This window comes from Eriocheir sinensis, chromosome 23 (genome assembly GCF_024679095.1).
Source record: "Eriocheir sinensis breed Jianghai 21 chromosome 23, ASM2467909v1, whole genome shotgun sequence".
In the NCBI taxonomy this organism is placed as follows: Eukaryota; Metazoa; Arthropoda; class Malacostraca; order Decapoda; family Varunidae; genus Eriocheir; species Eriocheir sinensis.
Window position 1 is genome coordinate 2,385,674 of NC_066531.1, and position 16,813 is coordinate 2,402,486.

General features: G+C 47.3%; 2 protein-coding genes across 2 annotated transcripts in view; both read right to left on the reverse strand.

Moving 5' to 3' along the window:
• The window catches only part of LOC127002549 (uncharacterized), a 20,845-nt gene extending 5,191 nt beyond the window's left edge, over window positions 1-15,654 (reverse strand). Inside the window, exons 1-3 of the mRNA XM_050868631.1 lie at window positions 15,272-15,654; window positions 14,986-15,084; window positions 13,474-13,572 (exon numbers count right to left, since the gene is read on the reverse strand). Of these exons, the coding sequence (XP_050724588.1) occupies window positions 13,474-13,572; window positions 14,986-15,084; window positions 15,272-15,528 (455 nt within the window). The 5' untranslated portion in view covers window positions 15,529-15,654. The remainder of the gene's footprint in view (window positions 1-13,473; window positions 13,573-14,985; window positions 15,085-15,271) is intronic.
• LOC127002384 (rho GTPase-activating protein 100F-like) overlaps window positions 1-16,813 on the reverse strand; it is a 233,284-nt gene that overhangs the window by 160,012 nt on the left and 56,459 nt on the right. The window lies entirely within an intron of this gene.

The following is a 16,813-nucleotide window of genomic DNA, read 5'->3' on the forward strand; positions in this document are numbered from 1 at the left end:
TCTCTCTCTCTCTCTCTCTCTCTCTCTCTCTCTCTCTCTCTCTCTCACACACACACACACACACACACACGAACACCTCTATTTTTCAGGTTCGTGTAAAGAACGTAAAGAAATGGAAATGCATCTGTTGTCTTTGGTACATATATTCATTAATTGTTTACAGATTTGCTTCCCTCGCCTTTTACCTGCTTTCTCATACACAAAGAAAGTTACCACAGTGTTCCTCGTTCCTGCAGGCGGCAACAGATGTAGCGGAAGTATAATGATGGGCTAAGCTCCTCCTCCTCCTCCCGAAATTGACCTCTCTTTCGGCCACTCCTCTAACTCTTTATAGGAACAGTGAGTAGCGGGCTTTTTTTTCACATTTGTTGCCCTTGAATTGACTCCTCTGCTGTAAAAACAACAACAACAACAACTATGGGGGGCGGGTGTGTCTGTTTGGGCGCTTCTCTCCCACGCTGTCTCGTTCGCCAACACCTCCTCCCATCGGCCTCGTATGCAGCCTCCCTGATCATTCCCGGGTCAACAGCACCATCCGCCTCATCGCCCAGTAGCCAAAGACTCCTCACATACTCCCCTTGATTCTCCTTAACCCGGTAGCAGCGACGGGTCAAATTTGTGGCTTTACCGTGTAGCAGCGACGGGCCAAATTTGTGGCTTTACCGTGTAGCAGCGACGGGCCAAATTTGTGGCTTTACCGTGTAGCAGTGACGGGCCAAATTTGTGGCTTTACCGTGTAGCAGCGACGGGCCAAATTTGTGGCTTTACCGTGTAGCAGTGACGGGCCAAATTTGTGGCTTTACCGTGTAGCAGCGACGGGCCAAATTTGTGGCTTTACCGTGTAGCAGCGACGGGCCAAATTTGTGGCTTTACCGTGTAGCAGCGACGGGCCAAATTTGTGGCTTTACCGTGTAGCAGCGACGGGCCAAATTTGTGGCTTTACCGTGTAGCAGCGACGGGACAAATTTGTGCCATGATTTAAACCCCCCAAAATAGATGATACATAAACTGATCACAAATGCTTTGATATATATTACGAAATGGTTTGTGTGAGGGGTGATTTTTTCTCATTTTTCTCGCTTAGAGGGACCATTAACCCGTCCGCTGCGATTGACACGGATTTCACCTTAACTGGTAGCCTGGTAACATAGAGTCTCAGATCTTTCTCTGCCTCTGTGGTGGATAGTGGAGTGTTTCCCATGTGGTATTGGTGTGCTGGATATCCCTTCACTGGTAGCCTGGTAACATAGAGTCTCAGATCTTTCTCTGCCTCTGTGGTGGATAGTGGAGTGTTTCCCATGTGGTACTGGTGTGCTGGATTTCCCCTCCTTATGTGCAGGACTTTACATTTTTTCTTGATTGAATTGTAGCAGCCACTTTTTGTTCTATTCCTGTAGCTTGGTGATGTCTTCTTGCAGGAAATCCGCAGTCAAGGGGTTAAGAAACATGATCCCTGCTGCTAATGGGTTAAGTCAGTGAAAATCCAACACTTGCAGCTAACTCCGTCTCAGAAATAGAGCAGGTAAAGGTAAAGCCGCCACCTGTCTCCCAGCAATGCCTCCTCATGCTCCATAACGGACTGCCAGGCGAGGAGAAGCAGCCACGAGCCGCCACCGCCCAGGGCCATGGCGCGCAGCCGTGTGCCAGACCCCGACCGCTGGCTGGAAGCTGGAGCGCCGCGGTAACTCTTTAAGGCTGAGGGCCGCCCCGGGTCTTCGCCACCACCCGATCCTGGCCTCGGGGACGAAGATGGTACGATCGATGAGGTAAACAACCACACTTTCACCTTAATCAGCACTGACCAACCGGAAGACAGAGAAAAAAAAACTATAAAAAGCCTGACTTATTTAATGGCATACTCAAGACACCTGCCAAGGACCGAGAAGAGCCCAGGTGTCATCTTGGATTCAACGATGCGTAAAGAAAATGAACATAATATTAATGGCGCCACTATAAACAATTGCCTGCGCCATGACGGGCTCGGGCCAACCATCAGGCCCATATGGATCAGCCTCCCGGTGCTATACGCCACATGTAAATAATAATAATAATAATAATAATAATAATAATAATAATAATAATAATAATAATAATAATAATAATGAAAAATGATAACACGGGAAGAACCAAAAGAAGTAGCAATAGAGTTTTAAGAAATATATTTTCAAGGAAAGATTAAAAGCCGAATTCAAACTTCTTTCATCACAAACTTGGGTAGGCGGTGGCTGAGTGGTAGCGTGCTGGGCCCACATTCACCGCGTGATGGACGACGCGGGTTCGAATCCCCACGCTACCACCTGGGATTTTTCAGTCACCGCCGAGTGGCTTAAAACTACCCACATGCTGTCCTGAAGACCACCCATCAACCCGGACTCTAGAGGAAACCGTCCAAGTGAATCAAGGAGTTCCGGGGGGCAGCATGAGCCAAGAGAAGATGGCGCCACTATAAACACTTGCCTGCGCCATGACGGGCTGGGGCTGACTACCATCCAGGCCCCTCGAGAGAGCCTACCGGCGCAACAGGCGTACACGTAAAAAAAAAAAAAAAAAATAAATAAATAAATAAAAAGCCCTCCTCCCCAGAGCCTATCAGCTATTGGCATTATGAAGAACAGAAGTAGTTTAAATCAAAGGGATACGAATCACGTGATCGTAATGTCGGTAAAAAAACTCCAAGCAAAGCCGTAGAATAGGAGACTCCGGCCACCTTCATCACCGGCGCCATGTTGCTGCCTAGAGAGCCGCGCGAAATTCAAATTGATCCTGGTACAATAGGCCTTTCTTTTGGGAGGAGGGGGGTAGGGGGGGGAGGGGGGCTCTGGGTACTTGCTCAAGATCCTGACCATAGCTGGAGCACAACAGAACCCTATTGCATGAACATCAATTTGAATTTCGCGCGGTTCTTTATCACCATTGTCGTACACAGAGCATAGAATTTACTGGTTTCTGACGCATAACTATAGCCAAGAAATATCAGGAATTAACTATTTTAACGATAACTATGAATGAATCTCGTTATTGGGGCTCACGAGTCAGTTTTTGGGGCAGAAATTAACTATTTTAACGATAACTATGAATGAATCTCGTTGCTCAGGAGTCAGTTTTGGGGCAGAAGTCGGTAAAAATAAAAGGCTGAGTACGACAATCTGGCAACATTGCTCTTTGGGTGGCAACATGGCGTCTGTGCTATAGTTGGTATGGCCACACTCCTCTATTCTCTGGCTTTAACGTCCCTGTCCGGCCTTGACAAGCGGCGAGAACACGAAACATTCACCAGACTCGCAAGGTTGTGACCAAAGTCTATATACACCAAGTCAAGTCACACGCAGGTTTGTGGGAGGAGACACGGCCGAGGAGGCGTGGTTTATGCGTGACACTGCTTGGAGCCAAACTAGAGAATGTAGAAACAGGGATTTAGAGAAAACGAGGAAAGGCGGACTAATTTATATCAATAACTTCAACATGCCCTCCCTCACACCCCACACCGCCGTTTGTAGGCATTGGAATTACAGTCACGCAATAGCACAATAAAAAGACATATTTTTTCGTCAGTGGCTTGCCTGAACGCGCTGTGAAAGGAGGCGAGAATGCACATCCAGAGTGCACACACGGCCCCAACTTTAGTCACCCCTGAACTGGCGGGTATTTTTGGGGGGGGGCTCCAAGTGACGTCATCCCGCTGCTCCGCCCCAAAACCGCCTCCTGCGCGTACCGGTCGCAGTTTTAAGCAGAGTGACTTGACTTGGTATATCCAGACTTAGGTAGTGACCACGTGACGAGTGTTGACGAGCAGGAACAACGTGAGGCTGGGCGAGGAGTGAAGCCTGTTGACGTGGCCGGGCAGCATATTCCCAATCTCTCTACGGGTATGTGGTATCTGAGTTCTGGAAAATATTCTCATTGTGATTCCCACTCAAAATAACTACTTCGATCTAACATAACCTATCCTATTCTAACCTATCTTAACCGGACCTGTTCAAGAGTGGGCGCTACATACCCGTACAGAGAAGGGAAATACACGGCAGGGGTGAAGCGACTCGGGCAGGTGTGTCTACGTGTGTGTGTGTGTGTGTGTGTGTGTGTGTGTGTGTGTGTGTGTGTGTGTGTGAGGGCGGCGGACGCAGCACCCAACACCCAGGCCGTCAGTCACCTGCGCGGAGGCCCTTTGCTTGCTAATGAAGAGTGTCATTCATAGCGAGATCGACACGCCGCGGCCACACCCCCAACGCCCCCTGACACGCCCCCGACGCTCACCAGGCCTCACAGCGCCCCGCACCGCCGCTGCTCCCACCGTTGCCAGATTATCGTACTCAGAGCCGCGTATTTACCGGTTTCTGGTCCATAACTTGCCAAGAAGCACCAATAATTAACCATGTAAACGATAACCATATTTGAATGGAGTTATTTGGGTGATGGCATAAGAGGAAGAGTACGACAATCTGGCAACGTTGGCTACTCCGACGCCAGTCACCTCAAGCTCCTGGTATCGTACTCACACGCTTTGGGCCCCCACAACGAACACCTCTAAGGGCCATTAAAGAGATTAGACGCGTTCCCATGAGTCTTATTGACCTTCACGATGCAGAATAGCCTTGTCAAACTATCACTAGGCTCTTAAAACTACTCATGGATATTTTTTTTTACGTGAACGCCTATAGCGCCGGTAGGCTTTCTTGAGGGGCCTGGATGGTAGTCGGCCCCAGCCCGTTATGGCGCAGGCAAGTGTTTATAGTGGCGCCATCTTCTCTTGGCTCATGCTGCCCCCCGGAACTCCTCCTTGATTCACTGGGACGGTTTCCTCTAGAGTCCGGGTTGATGGGTGGTCTTCAGGACAGCATGTGGGTAGTTTTAAGCCACTCGGCGGTGACTGAAAAATCCCAGGTGGTAGCGTGGGGATTCGAACCCGCGTCGTCCATCACGTGGTGAATGTGGGCCCAGCACGCTACCACTCAGCCACAACCTATACGAAAGCCTTGTGAATGTGGGTGAGTAAGAAGCGTTTGTGGGAGCAGCGATTAGGTTTTATTTTTATTTTATCAGTGTTTATATGCCCTTGAGCTGTTTCCTGTACCGTAGAAACAAAAGCCCTGATATGTTTGAGAATATGGGACGAAGACTTGTACATCAGCACCGTGCCCTCGACGCCCACGACACGCCCACGACACGCCCCTGCCATTCCCCACAACGCAGCCTCTCCACGCACGACAAATCAGTGTTGCCAACTCAAAATTTATAAATCCGCCGGATGATAGGTGAAGCTATAAAATCTTGCCGCTAGATTGGACTTGAAAATCCGCCAGTTACTCTTGTCAATTCTAAGATTTTTCCCGCTAGATTGACATGCAATTTCGCCAGATCTAGCGAAAAATCCGCTAAAATGGCATCACTGCGACAAATATAGCATCTTAGTGCAGGGGTCCGCAGGCTGGGGTACGCGGATCCTCAGGGGTGCACGATGAACATGTTGAGGGTACGCGATGTGTTTCAGAACGCGCTTGATGCATTACTCCTAAATCTATATATACCAAGTCAAGTCACTCTGCTTCAAAATTGCGACCGGTACGCGCAGGAGGCGGTTTTGGGGCGGAGCAGCGGGATGACGTCACTTGGAGCCAAAAAAAATACCCGCCAGTTCAGGGGTGACTAAAGTTGGGGTCGTGTGTGCACTCTGGATGCGCATGGCCCTCCAACACCCCCCCCCAACAATTTATATTATGCAACTAGGGGTCTAAAATGGAAAATGCTGCCATCAGACCCTACTATGAAGGCCTACCGGCGCCACAGGCCAAGACGTAAAAAAAAAAGCTTTGTTTATAATGCCATGTTCTAGGGTTCATCAGGGCTAACAAATGTTATAAAATGTCATGTCTACAATGTGTGAGTAAGCCAGGAAAACAACTTGAAGAAAACAACACCAACAACAACAAGAAGATAGCCCCGGTCGAAGGCAAAACATTTTAATTGTTGTTAATACTTTAATTGATGATTTCTTCACGTTTAGAAAACCTCTTCACGGCCTCTCTGGTGCAAATCTAGGTGACTATGCCGGGCTGAGCCGCAGTGCTCCAAGACCCTGAAGACGGCCCTGTTTCCCGGCGTGTTGACGTGTTAATAGACATTCTTATGTGGTACAACTGGTCGGTATTCTCTTCCCGCATCCGGGCTGAGGAGGAGCTTTCTATGGCCTGTCAAGGGGCTTCGTGGTGCAGTGGTTAGCACACTCGTCTCACAACCGAGAGAGCCCGGGTTCGATTCCCGGGCGGAGTGGAAAAAAATGGGCGGCTTTTCCGATACCCTACGCCCCTTTCCACCCAGCAGTGAATGGGTACCAGGTATTAATCGGGGGTTGTGTCCCGTCTCCTGGGGTCTGTTCCCTTCTATAATTCTTTCCCCTTCTGTCTCTCTCCGGCGTATGACCACAGATGTTTCGCCGACTAAACGAAACTTTCCAACTTTTCATGGTCTGTCATCTTCCCGTCACTCCTCTGAAGGGCCGCGTCGGCGCCCTCCTGGTGTTGGCCTGGCCGCTGTCATCAGGCACAGACGATGGCGTGCATAAAATTAGTTTTAAGCTCAACTTGTGATGCGGGTCGACCCGAGACGCTCGTACCGGCAACGCCTCGAGGGGAGGAAAATGACGCTGATATATCACATGAAACCTCCCTTGACTTTATGGGAGGAGGAGGCGGAGGAGGAGGAGGAGCGAAACGAAATCCCTCCAAATACCAGAAGGAAAAAACATGACCAAGTCTGTGATGATGAGAGGGGGAACTTAAAGAGAGTGGAAACTGTGTCCAACCAGGGAAGGGGAGGCGGAGGGAAGGGACATGGGAGAAGAAAGGAAGGCACGGGTGGAGCAGCAGTAGTAGTAGTAGTAGTAGTAGTAGTGGTAGTAGTAGTAGTAGTAGTAGTAGTAGTTGTAGTAGTAGAAACAAGAAGAGGAAGCTGAAAAAGAAGAGGAACACTAGAATGAGAAGTAAGAAGAGGAGGAGGAGGAGGAGGAGGAAGAGTAGGTACTGGCAGAGAGAGAGAGAGAGAGAGAGAGAGAGAGAGAGAGAGAGAGAGAGAGAGAGAAGTACGGGGAGAATGCGTGGCGGGGCCGGCAGATGGCAGCACCGACGCGCGGGAACCAACGTTAAAAATCCGTTGAGTTTCAGATGATTACAGAGAGAGAGAGAGGGAGAGAGGGAGAGAGAGAGAGAGAGAGAGGGGAGGGTTGAGAGAGTGGGATAGAGATAGAGAGAGGAAAGGAGGGAGAGAAGGTTGGGTACGCGGTGAGGTCGCAAGCGTGGAACGGAGAGGCAGAGCGCGGATCAATGGTTATAGTACGGGAGTCGGATTCAGTTGCCACACGCCGCTAGCCATCTCTCCCGCCCTCTCTCTGGGATATAACGTCTTAAAGGTGCGTGTCTGCGTGTGTCTGTGTGTGTGTGTGTGTGTGTGTGTGTGTCGCCCCGCTGTCTGCTGTATCCATCCCGTGGCCTTCCTTTAGGGGGACGCGGCCTCGAAGTCGGATGTGATGTTGCTGGTGGTCTGTCTGTCTGTCTGTCTGTCACCTCTAGTTCACCTCTCCCTGTTTTCCCGCGCCTGTCTCTGTGTGTGTGTGTGTGTGTGTGTGTGTGTGTGTGTGACTTTATTCCTTGTTTCCTCGGCGTGTGTCTTAGATTTTCTCATTAATTTGTTTTTGTTTAATCTTTTATTTCCTACAGTTTTTATTTGGCTCAGTTTCCCTTCCTGTCTTTCTATCTATCTATCCATTTCCAGGTTCTCTTCGTTTGCGTTCCTCTTTTGTTTTCTATCGTTTCGTCTTTCCCCAGTTTCTCTGTTTCAGTGTCATCGTCTCTTTAATATTTCCGGTCTCCTTGAGTTTCATATCCTTTCGTTCAGGTTATTTTGTCACACTCGCCTTTCCGCGTCTAATTTTTCTATATTCATTTTCGTCCTTTTGTTCAATTCTATCATTTCCTGGGTCGGTGTGCTCAAACGCTTCCTCCTCTAACAACAGCAATTTCCAGAGGCCAATAAAGGAAATCAGTCTTTTCTCAATAGTTTTTGTTAAGTTCATGGTATAGAAGAAGGGTCGAACTCCCACTAGGGTCATGAAACTACCCCAGGAGATGCCCAAAGCTCCTACGAAAGCCTTGTCAAATATGTGTTTCTTTAGGTTCACGGTACAGAAGAAGGGTCAGACTACCTCCAGGGTCATAAAACTACCCCTGGAAATGCTGAAAATTCCTACGAAAGCCTGGTCAAATATGAGTTTCTTTGGGTTCACGGTACAGAAGAAGGGTCAGACTACCACCAGGGTCATAAAACTACCCCTGGAGATGCCGAAACCTCCTATGAAAGCCTTGTAAAATATGTTTCTTTAGGTTCACGGGACAGAAGAATGGTCAAACTACCACCAGGGTCATAAAACTACCCCTGGAAATGCCCAAAACTCCTAGGAAAACCTTGTCAAATGTAGCTTTCTTTAGGGTCACGGTACAGAAGGGTCACACTACCACCAGGGTCATAAAACTACCCCTGGAAATGCCCCAAACTCCTACGAAAGCCTTGTCAAATGTGTGTTTCTTTAGGTTCACGGTTCAGAAGAAGGGTCAGACTACCACCAGGGCCATAAAACTATCCCTGGAAATGCCCAAAACTCCTACGAAAGCCTTGTCAAATATGTGTTTCTTTAGGTTCACTGTACAGAGGAAGGGTCAAACTACCACCAGGGTCATAAAACTACCCCTGGAAATGCCCAAAACTCCTAGGAAAGCCTTGTCAAATGTAGCTTTCTTTAGGTTCACGAGACAGATGAAGGGTCAAACTACCACCAGGGTCATAAAACTACCCCTGGAAATGCCCCAAACTCCTAGGAAAGCCTTGTCAAATGTAGCTTTCTTTAGGTTCACGGTACAGAAGGGTCACACTACCACCAGGGTCATAAAACTATCCCTGGAAATGCCCCAAACTCCTACGAAAGCCTTGTCAAATATGTGTTTCTTTAGGTTCACGGTTCAGAAGAAGGGTCAGACTACCACCAGGGCCATAAAACTATCCCTGGAAATGCCCAAAACTCCTACGAAAGCCTTGTCAAATATGTGTTTCTTTAGGTTCACGGTACAGAAGAATTGTCAAACTCATAACTACAATATTTTTTTTTGTTTTCACTTCAGATTTCTTTCTCTTTCATTTCCAAGTTTTTTTTATTTTCCTTTCGTTTCTCTTTTGTTTTTTCTCTTTTCCTCCCCTGTCAAACTTTTCCTCCTTCCTTCCTTCCTTCCGTCGCCTACAAACTTTATATTTTTATCGAATTTTTCTCTCCATTTTCTCTTCTCCTTCCCTTCCTTTCCGTCATCTTCTAAGTTTGTTTGTTTATCGTTTCTCTTTTGTTTTCCTCTTTTCCTCCTTCTGTCAAACTTTTCCTTCCTTCCTTCCGTCCTTCCATCGCCTACAAACTTTATATTTTTATCGAATTTTTCTCTCCATTTTCTCTTCTCCTTCCCTTCCTTGTGTTTTTTTCTTTCATTTCTGTTTTTTTTTCTTTTCTTTCACCGGGGGTCAAACTTTCTCCCCTCCTTTCTTTCGCTGCCTTCCGCCTCTTTTCCCTAGACAAACTTTTCCCTTTTCCTTATAATTATTTCCTCTTCCTTTTCCCTTCCTCAGCTTGATTTTCCTGTATTTTTTTCTCTCCTCAGTTCATGAATTTTCGTTTCCTTTCCTGTATTTTCCTTTTCTCGGCGTTTCTGTCCTTCGCCTTTTCTTTTTCTTTGGTGTTTTTCCTTTTTCCTTCTCTCTCATTCTAAGTTCTTTTCCTTTCTTTCTCTTAAGGTTTCTGTCCTTGGCTTTTTTTGATCTGAACTTTCTTTTCCTGTTTTCATTTCTCGTCATTCTTAGTTTTTCTACTTTCTATATTGTTAAAGTAGGATATCAATGTATTATTATTATTATTATTATTATTATTATTATTATTATTATTATTATTTGTCAACTGTCAATGGAATAAACCCACGACAGATAGATCACGCCACCTTATAGGAGTGTCGTCCGTCAGCGTTTACCGTCTCAGTTTATATACAAAGCATTTCATCAAGCGCGGAGGTCACCTTGACATACGTGACCAATTGCAACTTCACTATTTTCCAATCTGTAACTCGTCACTCCTTCACGAGAGTCCGACTGACACACACCTGCAGTCTCTCTCTCTCGCTCAGACGCTCCTGTACATATTGGCTTAAGAATGTATATATTCGCCTTAAGGGAAGCCGAGTCTTAATCAACACCCTTTAACGCCCCCCCGGTACACCGTTACATAATTGGTGGCAGCGGTGGGATTTCTATAAGGTGGCGTGAGACGCTCCTGTACATATAGGCTTAAGAATGTATATTTTCGCCTTAAAGGAAGCCGAGTCTTAATCAACACCCTTCAACGCCCCAGCGGTACACCGTTACATAATTGGTGGCAGCGGTGGGATTTCTATAAGGTGGCGTGAGACGCTCCTGTACATATAGGCTTAAGAATATATATATTCGCCTTAAGGGAAGCCGAGTCTTAATCAACACTCTTCAACGCCCCCCGGTACACCGTTACATAATTGGTGGCAGCGGTGGGATTTCTATAAGGTGGCGTGATCTATCTGTCATGGGTTTATTCCATTGACAAGTGTATGTCTGATTCGTGGTGATATTAAATAATAATAATAATAATAATAATAATAATAATAATAATAATAATAATAATAATAATAATAATAATAATAATAATAATAATAATCGATATCCTACTATAACAATATGACCTCTTTTCTTTCTCTTTTTTTTTCTTAACGTTTTTGCCTCTTGTTTTGTTTCGTTTTATTCAGATTTTAATTTTCTTTCTTATTTCGTTTTTCTTTCTTCTGGTTTTCTTTCCAATATTGTGACCTACAAATTTTCTTCACTTCTCTCATCTCCTTTTCTTCCATCAAGGCAAAATTTTCCTTCATTCTTTTTCCTTTTGTTTCCTATTAATTTCTTCTAGTTTATCTCTTTCCATTTCCTTCAATCTTCTATTTCCTGTTCTTCCATCAACGCTAAAGTTCTCATGCACGTGTTTTACCGTTAAAGGCGCAGAAGTCGGGTAGAACTATCACTAGGATCGCTAAAACAGTCCCTTAAAACACAGTAACTTCGACCAGAGGCTTTTGAAACAGGTGTATACTGAAGGGCCGATAGGTCTAGGAAGTGGGCCTCAAAACTCTTTCCAGCCACAGTCTTAGTTTCAGCGGACAGATCACCATCCACAACTCACGATTTTTATCCATTCACTGTTTCTCTCTCTCTCTCTCTCTCTCTCTCTCTCTCTCTCTCTCTCTCTCTCTCTCTCTCTCTCTCTCTCTCTCTCTCTCTCTCTCTCTCTCTCTCTCTCTCTCTTGCTTGGGTCTGTTTCATCCAATCTACTTCCTCTCTATTTCCTCTTTGTTTTCTCTCTCTCTCTCTCTCTCTCTCTCTCTCTCTCTCTCTCTCTCTCTCTCTCTCTCTCTCTCTCTCTCTCTCTCTCTCTCTCTCTCTCTCTCTCTCTCTCTCTCTCTCTCTCTCATCGTCCTATTCCTCTATTCCCTCTACCTCCATTCCTTACCATAACTTCTCCCCCTCCTTACGCCCCTCCCCTTCCTCCTCTCCCCCTGTCAGCATAATTAACGATCTTTGTATATTCACCCGTTGGATCGATGCGTTATGCCCAATGTCCGAACACTAATGGAGAAGGAAAATCATGGGAGTAGTATGGCACCGCTGGGCCGGACGGGAGACTCGCAACGGTCCCCGATCACCTGTACTTCGCCTCAGCTCCAGGAAACGAAAAAGTGGACTTGTTTGTTGAGGCGACCAGCTGGACTTCTATATACTCAAACGCTTCGGGCTCTTGTCACGATCAGGTTTGAAGGCCGCGAAAAGATCCATCGGGGTTTCATGAGCCTAGGAATCTTGCAGAACTATACCGCCAGAGATACAAATCCAGCTAGTATGTGGATCCCTACAACTTCCACAAGAGGTAAATGAGATTGTAGTAAGGCGTTCAAACGTTTGAGAATGTGGGTGCACTGCGGGGCTTACACACAGACACACATGGACACGCTTATATACATTTGGTAAGGCTTTCGTCGAGGTTGTGAGCGGGTATAGTTTCATGAGTCTTGTGAAAGTTTGACATGACTATAGATTGTGTTGATATTCCAGTGGTTTGTTTTATGAGTCTTGTGATAGTTTGACATGACTAGATTGTGTTGATATTTCAGTGGTTTGTTTTATGAGTCTTGTGATAGTTTGACATGACTTGGTTGTGTTGATATTTCAGTGGGGTGTTTAATGAGCCTAATGATAGTTTGACAAGGCTTCGGCAGGGGCGGTATACCCTCTGTGTGTGTGTGTGTGTTTTTGTGTGTGTGTGTGTGTGATTCACCTCTTGGTCTGCTGCGGGTCTCTCTCCAGACAGCCAGCCGTTCCCCTTCGGAAGAACACAGAGCTCACAGTACCGATCTTTGGGTAGGACTGAGACCACTCACACACAACACACCGCAACAACGAGGTCACAACTCCTTGCCTGACATCGCGTACCTACTCACTGCTGGGTGAACAGGGACAACACGTGAAAGAAGATATACCCAACTTATCTTCACCCGGCCGGGGAATCGAACCCGGTCCTTCTGATTGTGAGGCAGACGCTCTATCCACTGAGCTACCGGGTCGTGTGTAGCTACCGAGCCGTGTGTGTGTGTGTGTGTGTGTGTGTGTGTGTGTCCTGCCTGTAGTGTGGCCGAGCCTTCACGCCTCGGCACCCTCTGCAAGGCTGGTGCAAGGCTGTACTCGAGCCTCGGTACACATGCGGGGTACTCGGCGCTGCCCTTCCCTTCACGACACACTAGTTTCCCTTCATGGTCGATAAGTTGGGAGCATACACTATAGCTGCGCGTGGCGGCGGTGCACATCTCCTTCCCATTTGGCCTATTGAGCCTATGGTGGGAGAGAATCCCTAAGGCCCCGTTCACACCGTGCCGACCCAGGGCCACGACAACCCAGCGACTCGGGGTATACGAGGTCTTGGGTGTGAGATCTTGATGTGGAAGGGTCGCATATGGTCGGAAAAACAAAGTGCGACCCTTCCATGTCAACATTTCACACCCAAGACCTCGTGTTCCCGGAGTCGCTGGGTTGTCGAGGCCCAGAGTCGGCACGGTGTGAACGGGGCTTAACCCGATACATGGCCAGTGTGACATCCGGGTTACCAAAATGTACAGGTGCTCTCCAGGTTTCCTCAGGCACCCATTTAACCCCTTGGATGCGGATTTCCTACAAGAAGACATTACCAAGCTACAGAAGTGGAAGAAAAAGTGGCTGTTCCAATTAAGTGAAGAAAAATGCGAGGTCTTGCATCTTGGGAGGGGAAATCCAGCACACCAATACCACATGGGAAACACTCCACTACCCACCACAGAGGCAGAGAAAGACCTGGGAGTGTATGTTACCAGGCTACCAGTGAAGGGAAATCCAGCACACCAATACCACATGGGAAACACTCCACTACCCACCACAGAGGCAGAGAAAGACCTGGGAGCATATGTTACCAGGCTACCAGTGAAGGCGAAATCCGTGCCAATCGCAGCGGACGGGTTAACGACCAGCCCGAAAGTAGGATGAACAGCTGCAAGGTGGGGTGCGCGCCGACTGCCCAGGGATTCGAACCCAGACCAAGATTCGAAGTCAAGGACGATAATCAGTGCACCGCGGGGGCGCATATGGCCGATAAGAAATTGGTTTATATGAAGATAAAAACTTTGAACGCGTTAATTTCCCCTTACTGGAACTAAACCTGTTTAACTTTAGGCACCACCACCATTACCACCACCACCACCACCACTACCACCGCCACCACCACCATCACCACCACCTCCATCCCCGCCAAGCCCGACAACATCCGGCACTTCTTCCTGACCAACGAGTAACCGCTAATACATCTCAAATAAACACCTCAGCCACCAGTAACCTCCCCCCGGTGCTGGGTGCCCGTGGGGTGCCCAGGACCAGTGGCAAACGTCGCTACTTGAACTATGAACACCGATAAACATACTGGGGATGACCTGTGCTGTGAGGGGTGGCTGGGGTGGGGGCGGTGGTGGTGGTGATGGTGGTAGTGGTGTTGGGGGGGGCATTATGGTACAGGAGCGAAGCGAGAATCAAAACTGAATTAAATCGTAAAATCCAAGTTGCTGGCCTGACAAAAAGCAGACGGGGAAAGACGCCGAAAGATGAAACTCAATTGGGTTCGAAACGTGTCTTGATACCACCCGACGCCTGAATATAGACATTGGAAGGCAGAGAAACGGATGAAGGAAGACGGCCACAAAGTTTAGCAATAGAAGGTTTAAAAGAATGAAGATGCGGCTTAACCCCTTGGATGCGGTTTTCCTACAAGAAGACATTACCAAGCTACAGGAGTGGAATAAAAAGTGGCTGCTACAATTTAGTGAAGAAAAATGTGGAGTCGTGCATCTTAGGAGGGGAAATCCAGCATATCAGTACCACATGGGAAACACTCCACTACCCACCACAGAGGCAGAGAAAGACCTGGGAGTGTATGTTACCAGGCTACCAGTGAAGGGATATCCAGCACACCAATACCACATGGAAAACACTCCACTATCCACCACAGAGGCAGAGAAAGACCTGGGAGTGTATGTTATCAGGCTACCAGTGAAGGGATATCCAGCACACCAATACCACATGGGAAACACTCCACTATCCACCACAGAGGCAGAGAAAGACCTGGGAGCATATGTTACCAGGTTACCAGTGAAGGGATATCCAGCACACCAATACCACATGGGAAACACTCCACTATCCACCACAGAGGCAGAGAAAGACCTGGGAGTGTATGTTACCAGGCTACCAGTGAAGGGATATCCAGCACACCAATACCACATGGGAAACACTCCAGTATCCACCACAGAGGCAGAGAAAGACCTGGGAGTGTATGTTACCAGGCTACCAGTGAAGGGATATCCAGCACACCAATACCACATGGGAAACACTCCACTATCCACCACAGAGGCAGAGAAAGACCTGGGAGCATGTTATCAGGCTACCAGTGAAGGGATATCCAGCACACCAATACCACATGGGAAACACTCCACTATCCACCACAGAGGACCTGGGAGTATATGTTTCCAGGTTACCAGTGAAGGGATATCCAGCACACCAATACCACATGGGAAACACTCCACTATCCACCACAGAGGCAGAGAAAGACCTGGGAGTGTATGTTACCAGGCTACCAGTGAAGGGATATCCAGCACACCAATACCACATGGGAAACACTCCACTATCCACCACAGAGGCAGAGAAAGACCTGGGAGTGTATGTTACCAAGCTACCAGTGAAGGGATATCCAGCACACCAATACCACATGGGAAACACTCCACTATCCACCACAGAGGTAGAGAAAGACCTGGGAGTGTATGTTACCAGGCTACCAGTGAAGGGATATCCAGCACACCAATACCACATGGGAAACACTCCACTATCCACCACAGAGGCAGAGAAAGACCTGGGAGCATATGTTACCAGGCTACCAGTGAAGGCGAAATCCGTGCCAATCGCAGCGGACGGGTTAACTCCTGCATAAGAAGTTGGATATTATAGAAGAGACCAATAGAGGCGGTGGCTAAGTGGTCCGCGAGCAGACACCGTGATTTCGTGAACCCGGGTTAGATTCCTGCCGCTACCCTGTTACTCGAGTATTTTAGAAGATAGTTACTTAAGTCATATGATTGCATTACCGACATGGCAAAGGGATATACGGAACCTTGTCGGAGTTTGAGTCGGAGTCGAAGTTTTCATATCCGACTCGTGACCGATGGCATTAACTACAGACCCATTAATCTAACTTCAGTAGGAATAAGGATAGTAGTATAGAAAAGTGTATAGGAGTAATTGAACTAGGAATTATAATGTAAAAGTGTGTGAGATAAGGAAATACTGAGCTCTCTAAAGGATGCACTCAATATTATGTCAAATCCTTCTCCTCCTCCTCCTCCTCCTCCTTCAGCTTCCCGTGCTCCTTCTCTTCAAACTTCTCCACACATACACTAAATTTATCATTAATCTTCCTATCCTATCCCTACTTCGCCCTCGTCTCCACCTCTCCAAGCCTCTGCAAAGTCCACCTGCCGGTTCATCCCTTCCTTTCCCTCCCAGCTCTCACTCATAAAACTCTTTAGATCCAGTCGCTTAACGCACACTGGTACCCTACGATCCATAATCTCAAGCAGACTGGGACTCACACAACCACATCTGATAAGGCTTTCGTAGAGGTTGTTGTGTTAGTGTTTCCATGGGTAGTTTCATGAACCAAGTGATAGTTTGACAAGGCTTTTGCACCGTGAATCTGATAAAATCCATAATCTCAAGCAGACTGGGACTCACACACCCACATCTGATAAGGCTTTCGTAGAGGTTATGTTAGTGTTTCCATGGGTAGTTTTGGGCCAAGTGATAGTGTGACAAGGCTTTTGCACCGTGAATGTGAGAAAATCCATAATCTCAAGCAGTTTGGGACTCACACACCCACATATGATAAGGCTTTCGTAGAGGTTGTTGTGTTAGTGTTTCCATGGGTAGTTTCATGGGCCAAGTGATAGTTTGACAAGGCTTTTGCACCGTGAATGTGAGAAAATCCATATTCTCAAGAAGATTGGAACTCACACACCCACATCTGATAAGGCTTTCGTAGAGGTTGTTGTGTTAGTGTTTCCATGGGTAGTTTCATGGGCCAAGTGATAGTTTGACAAGG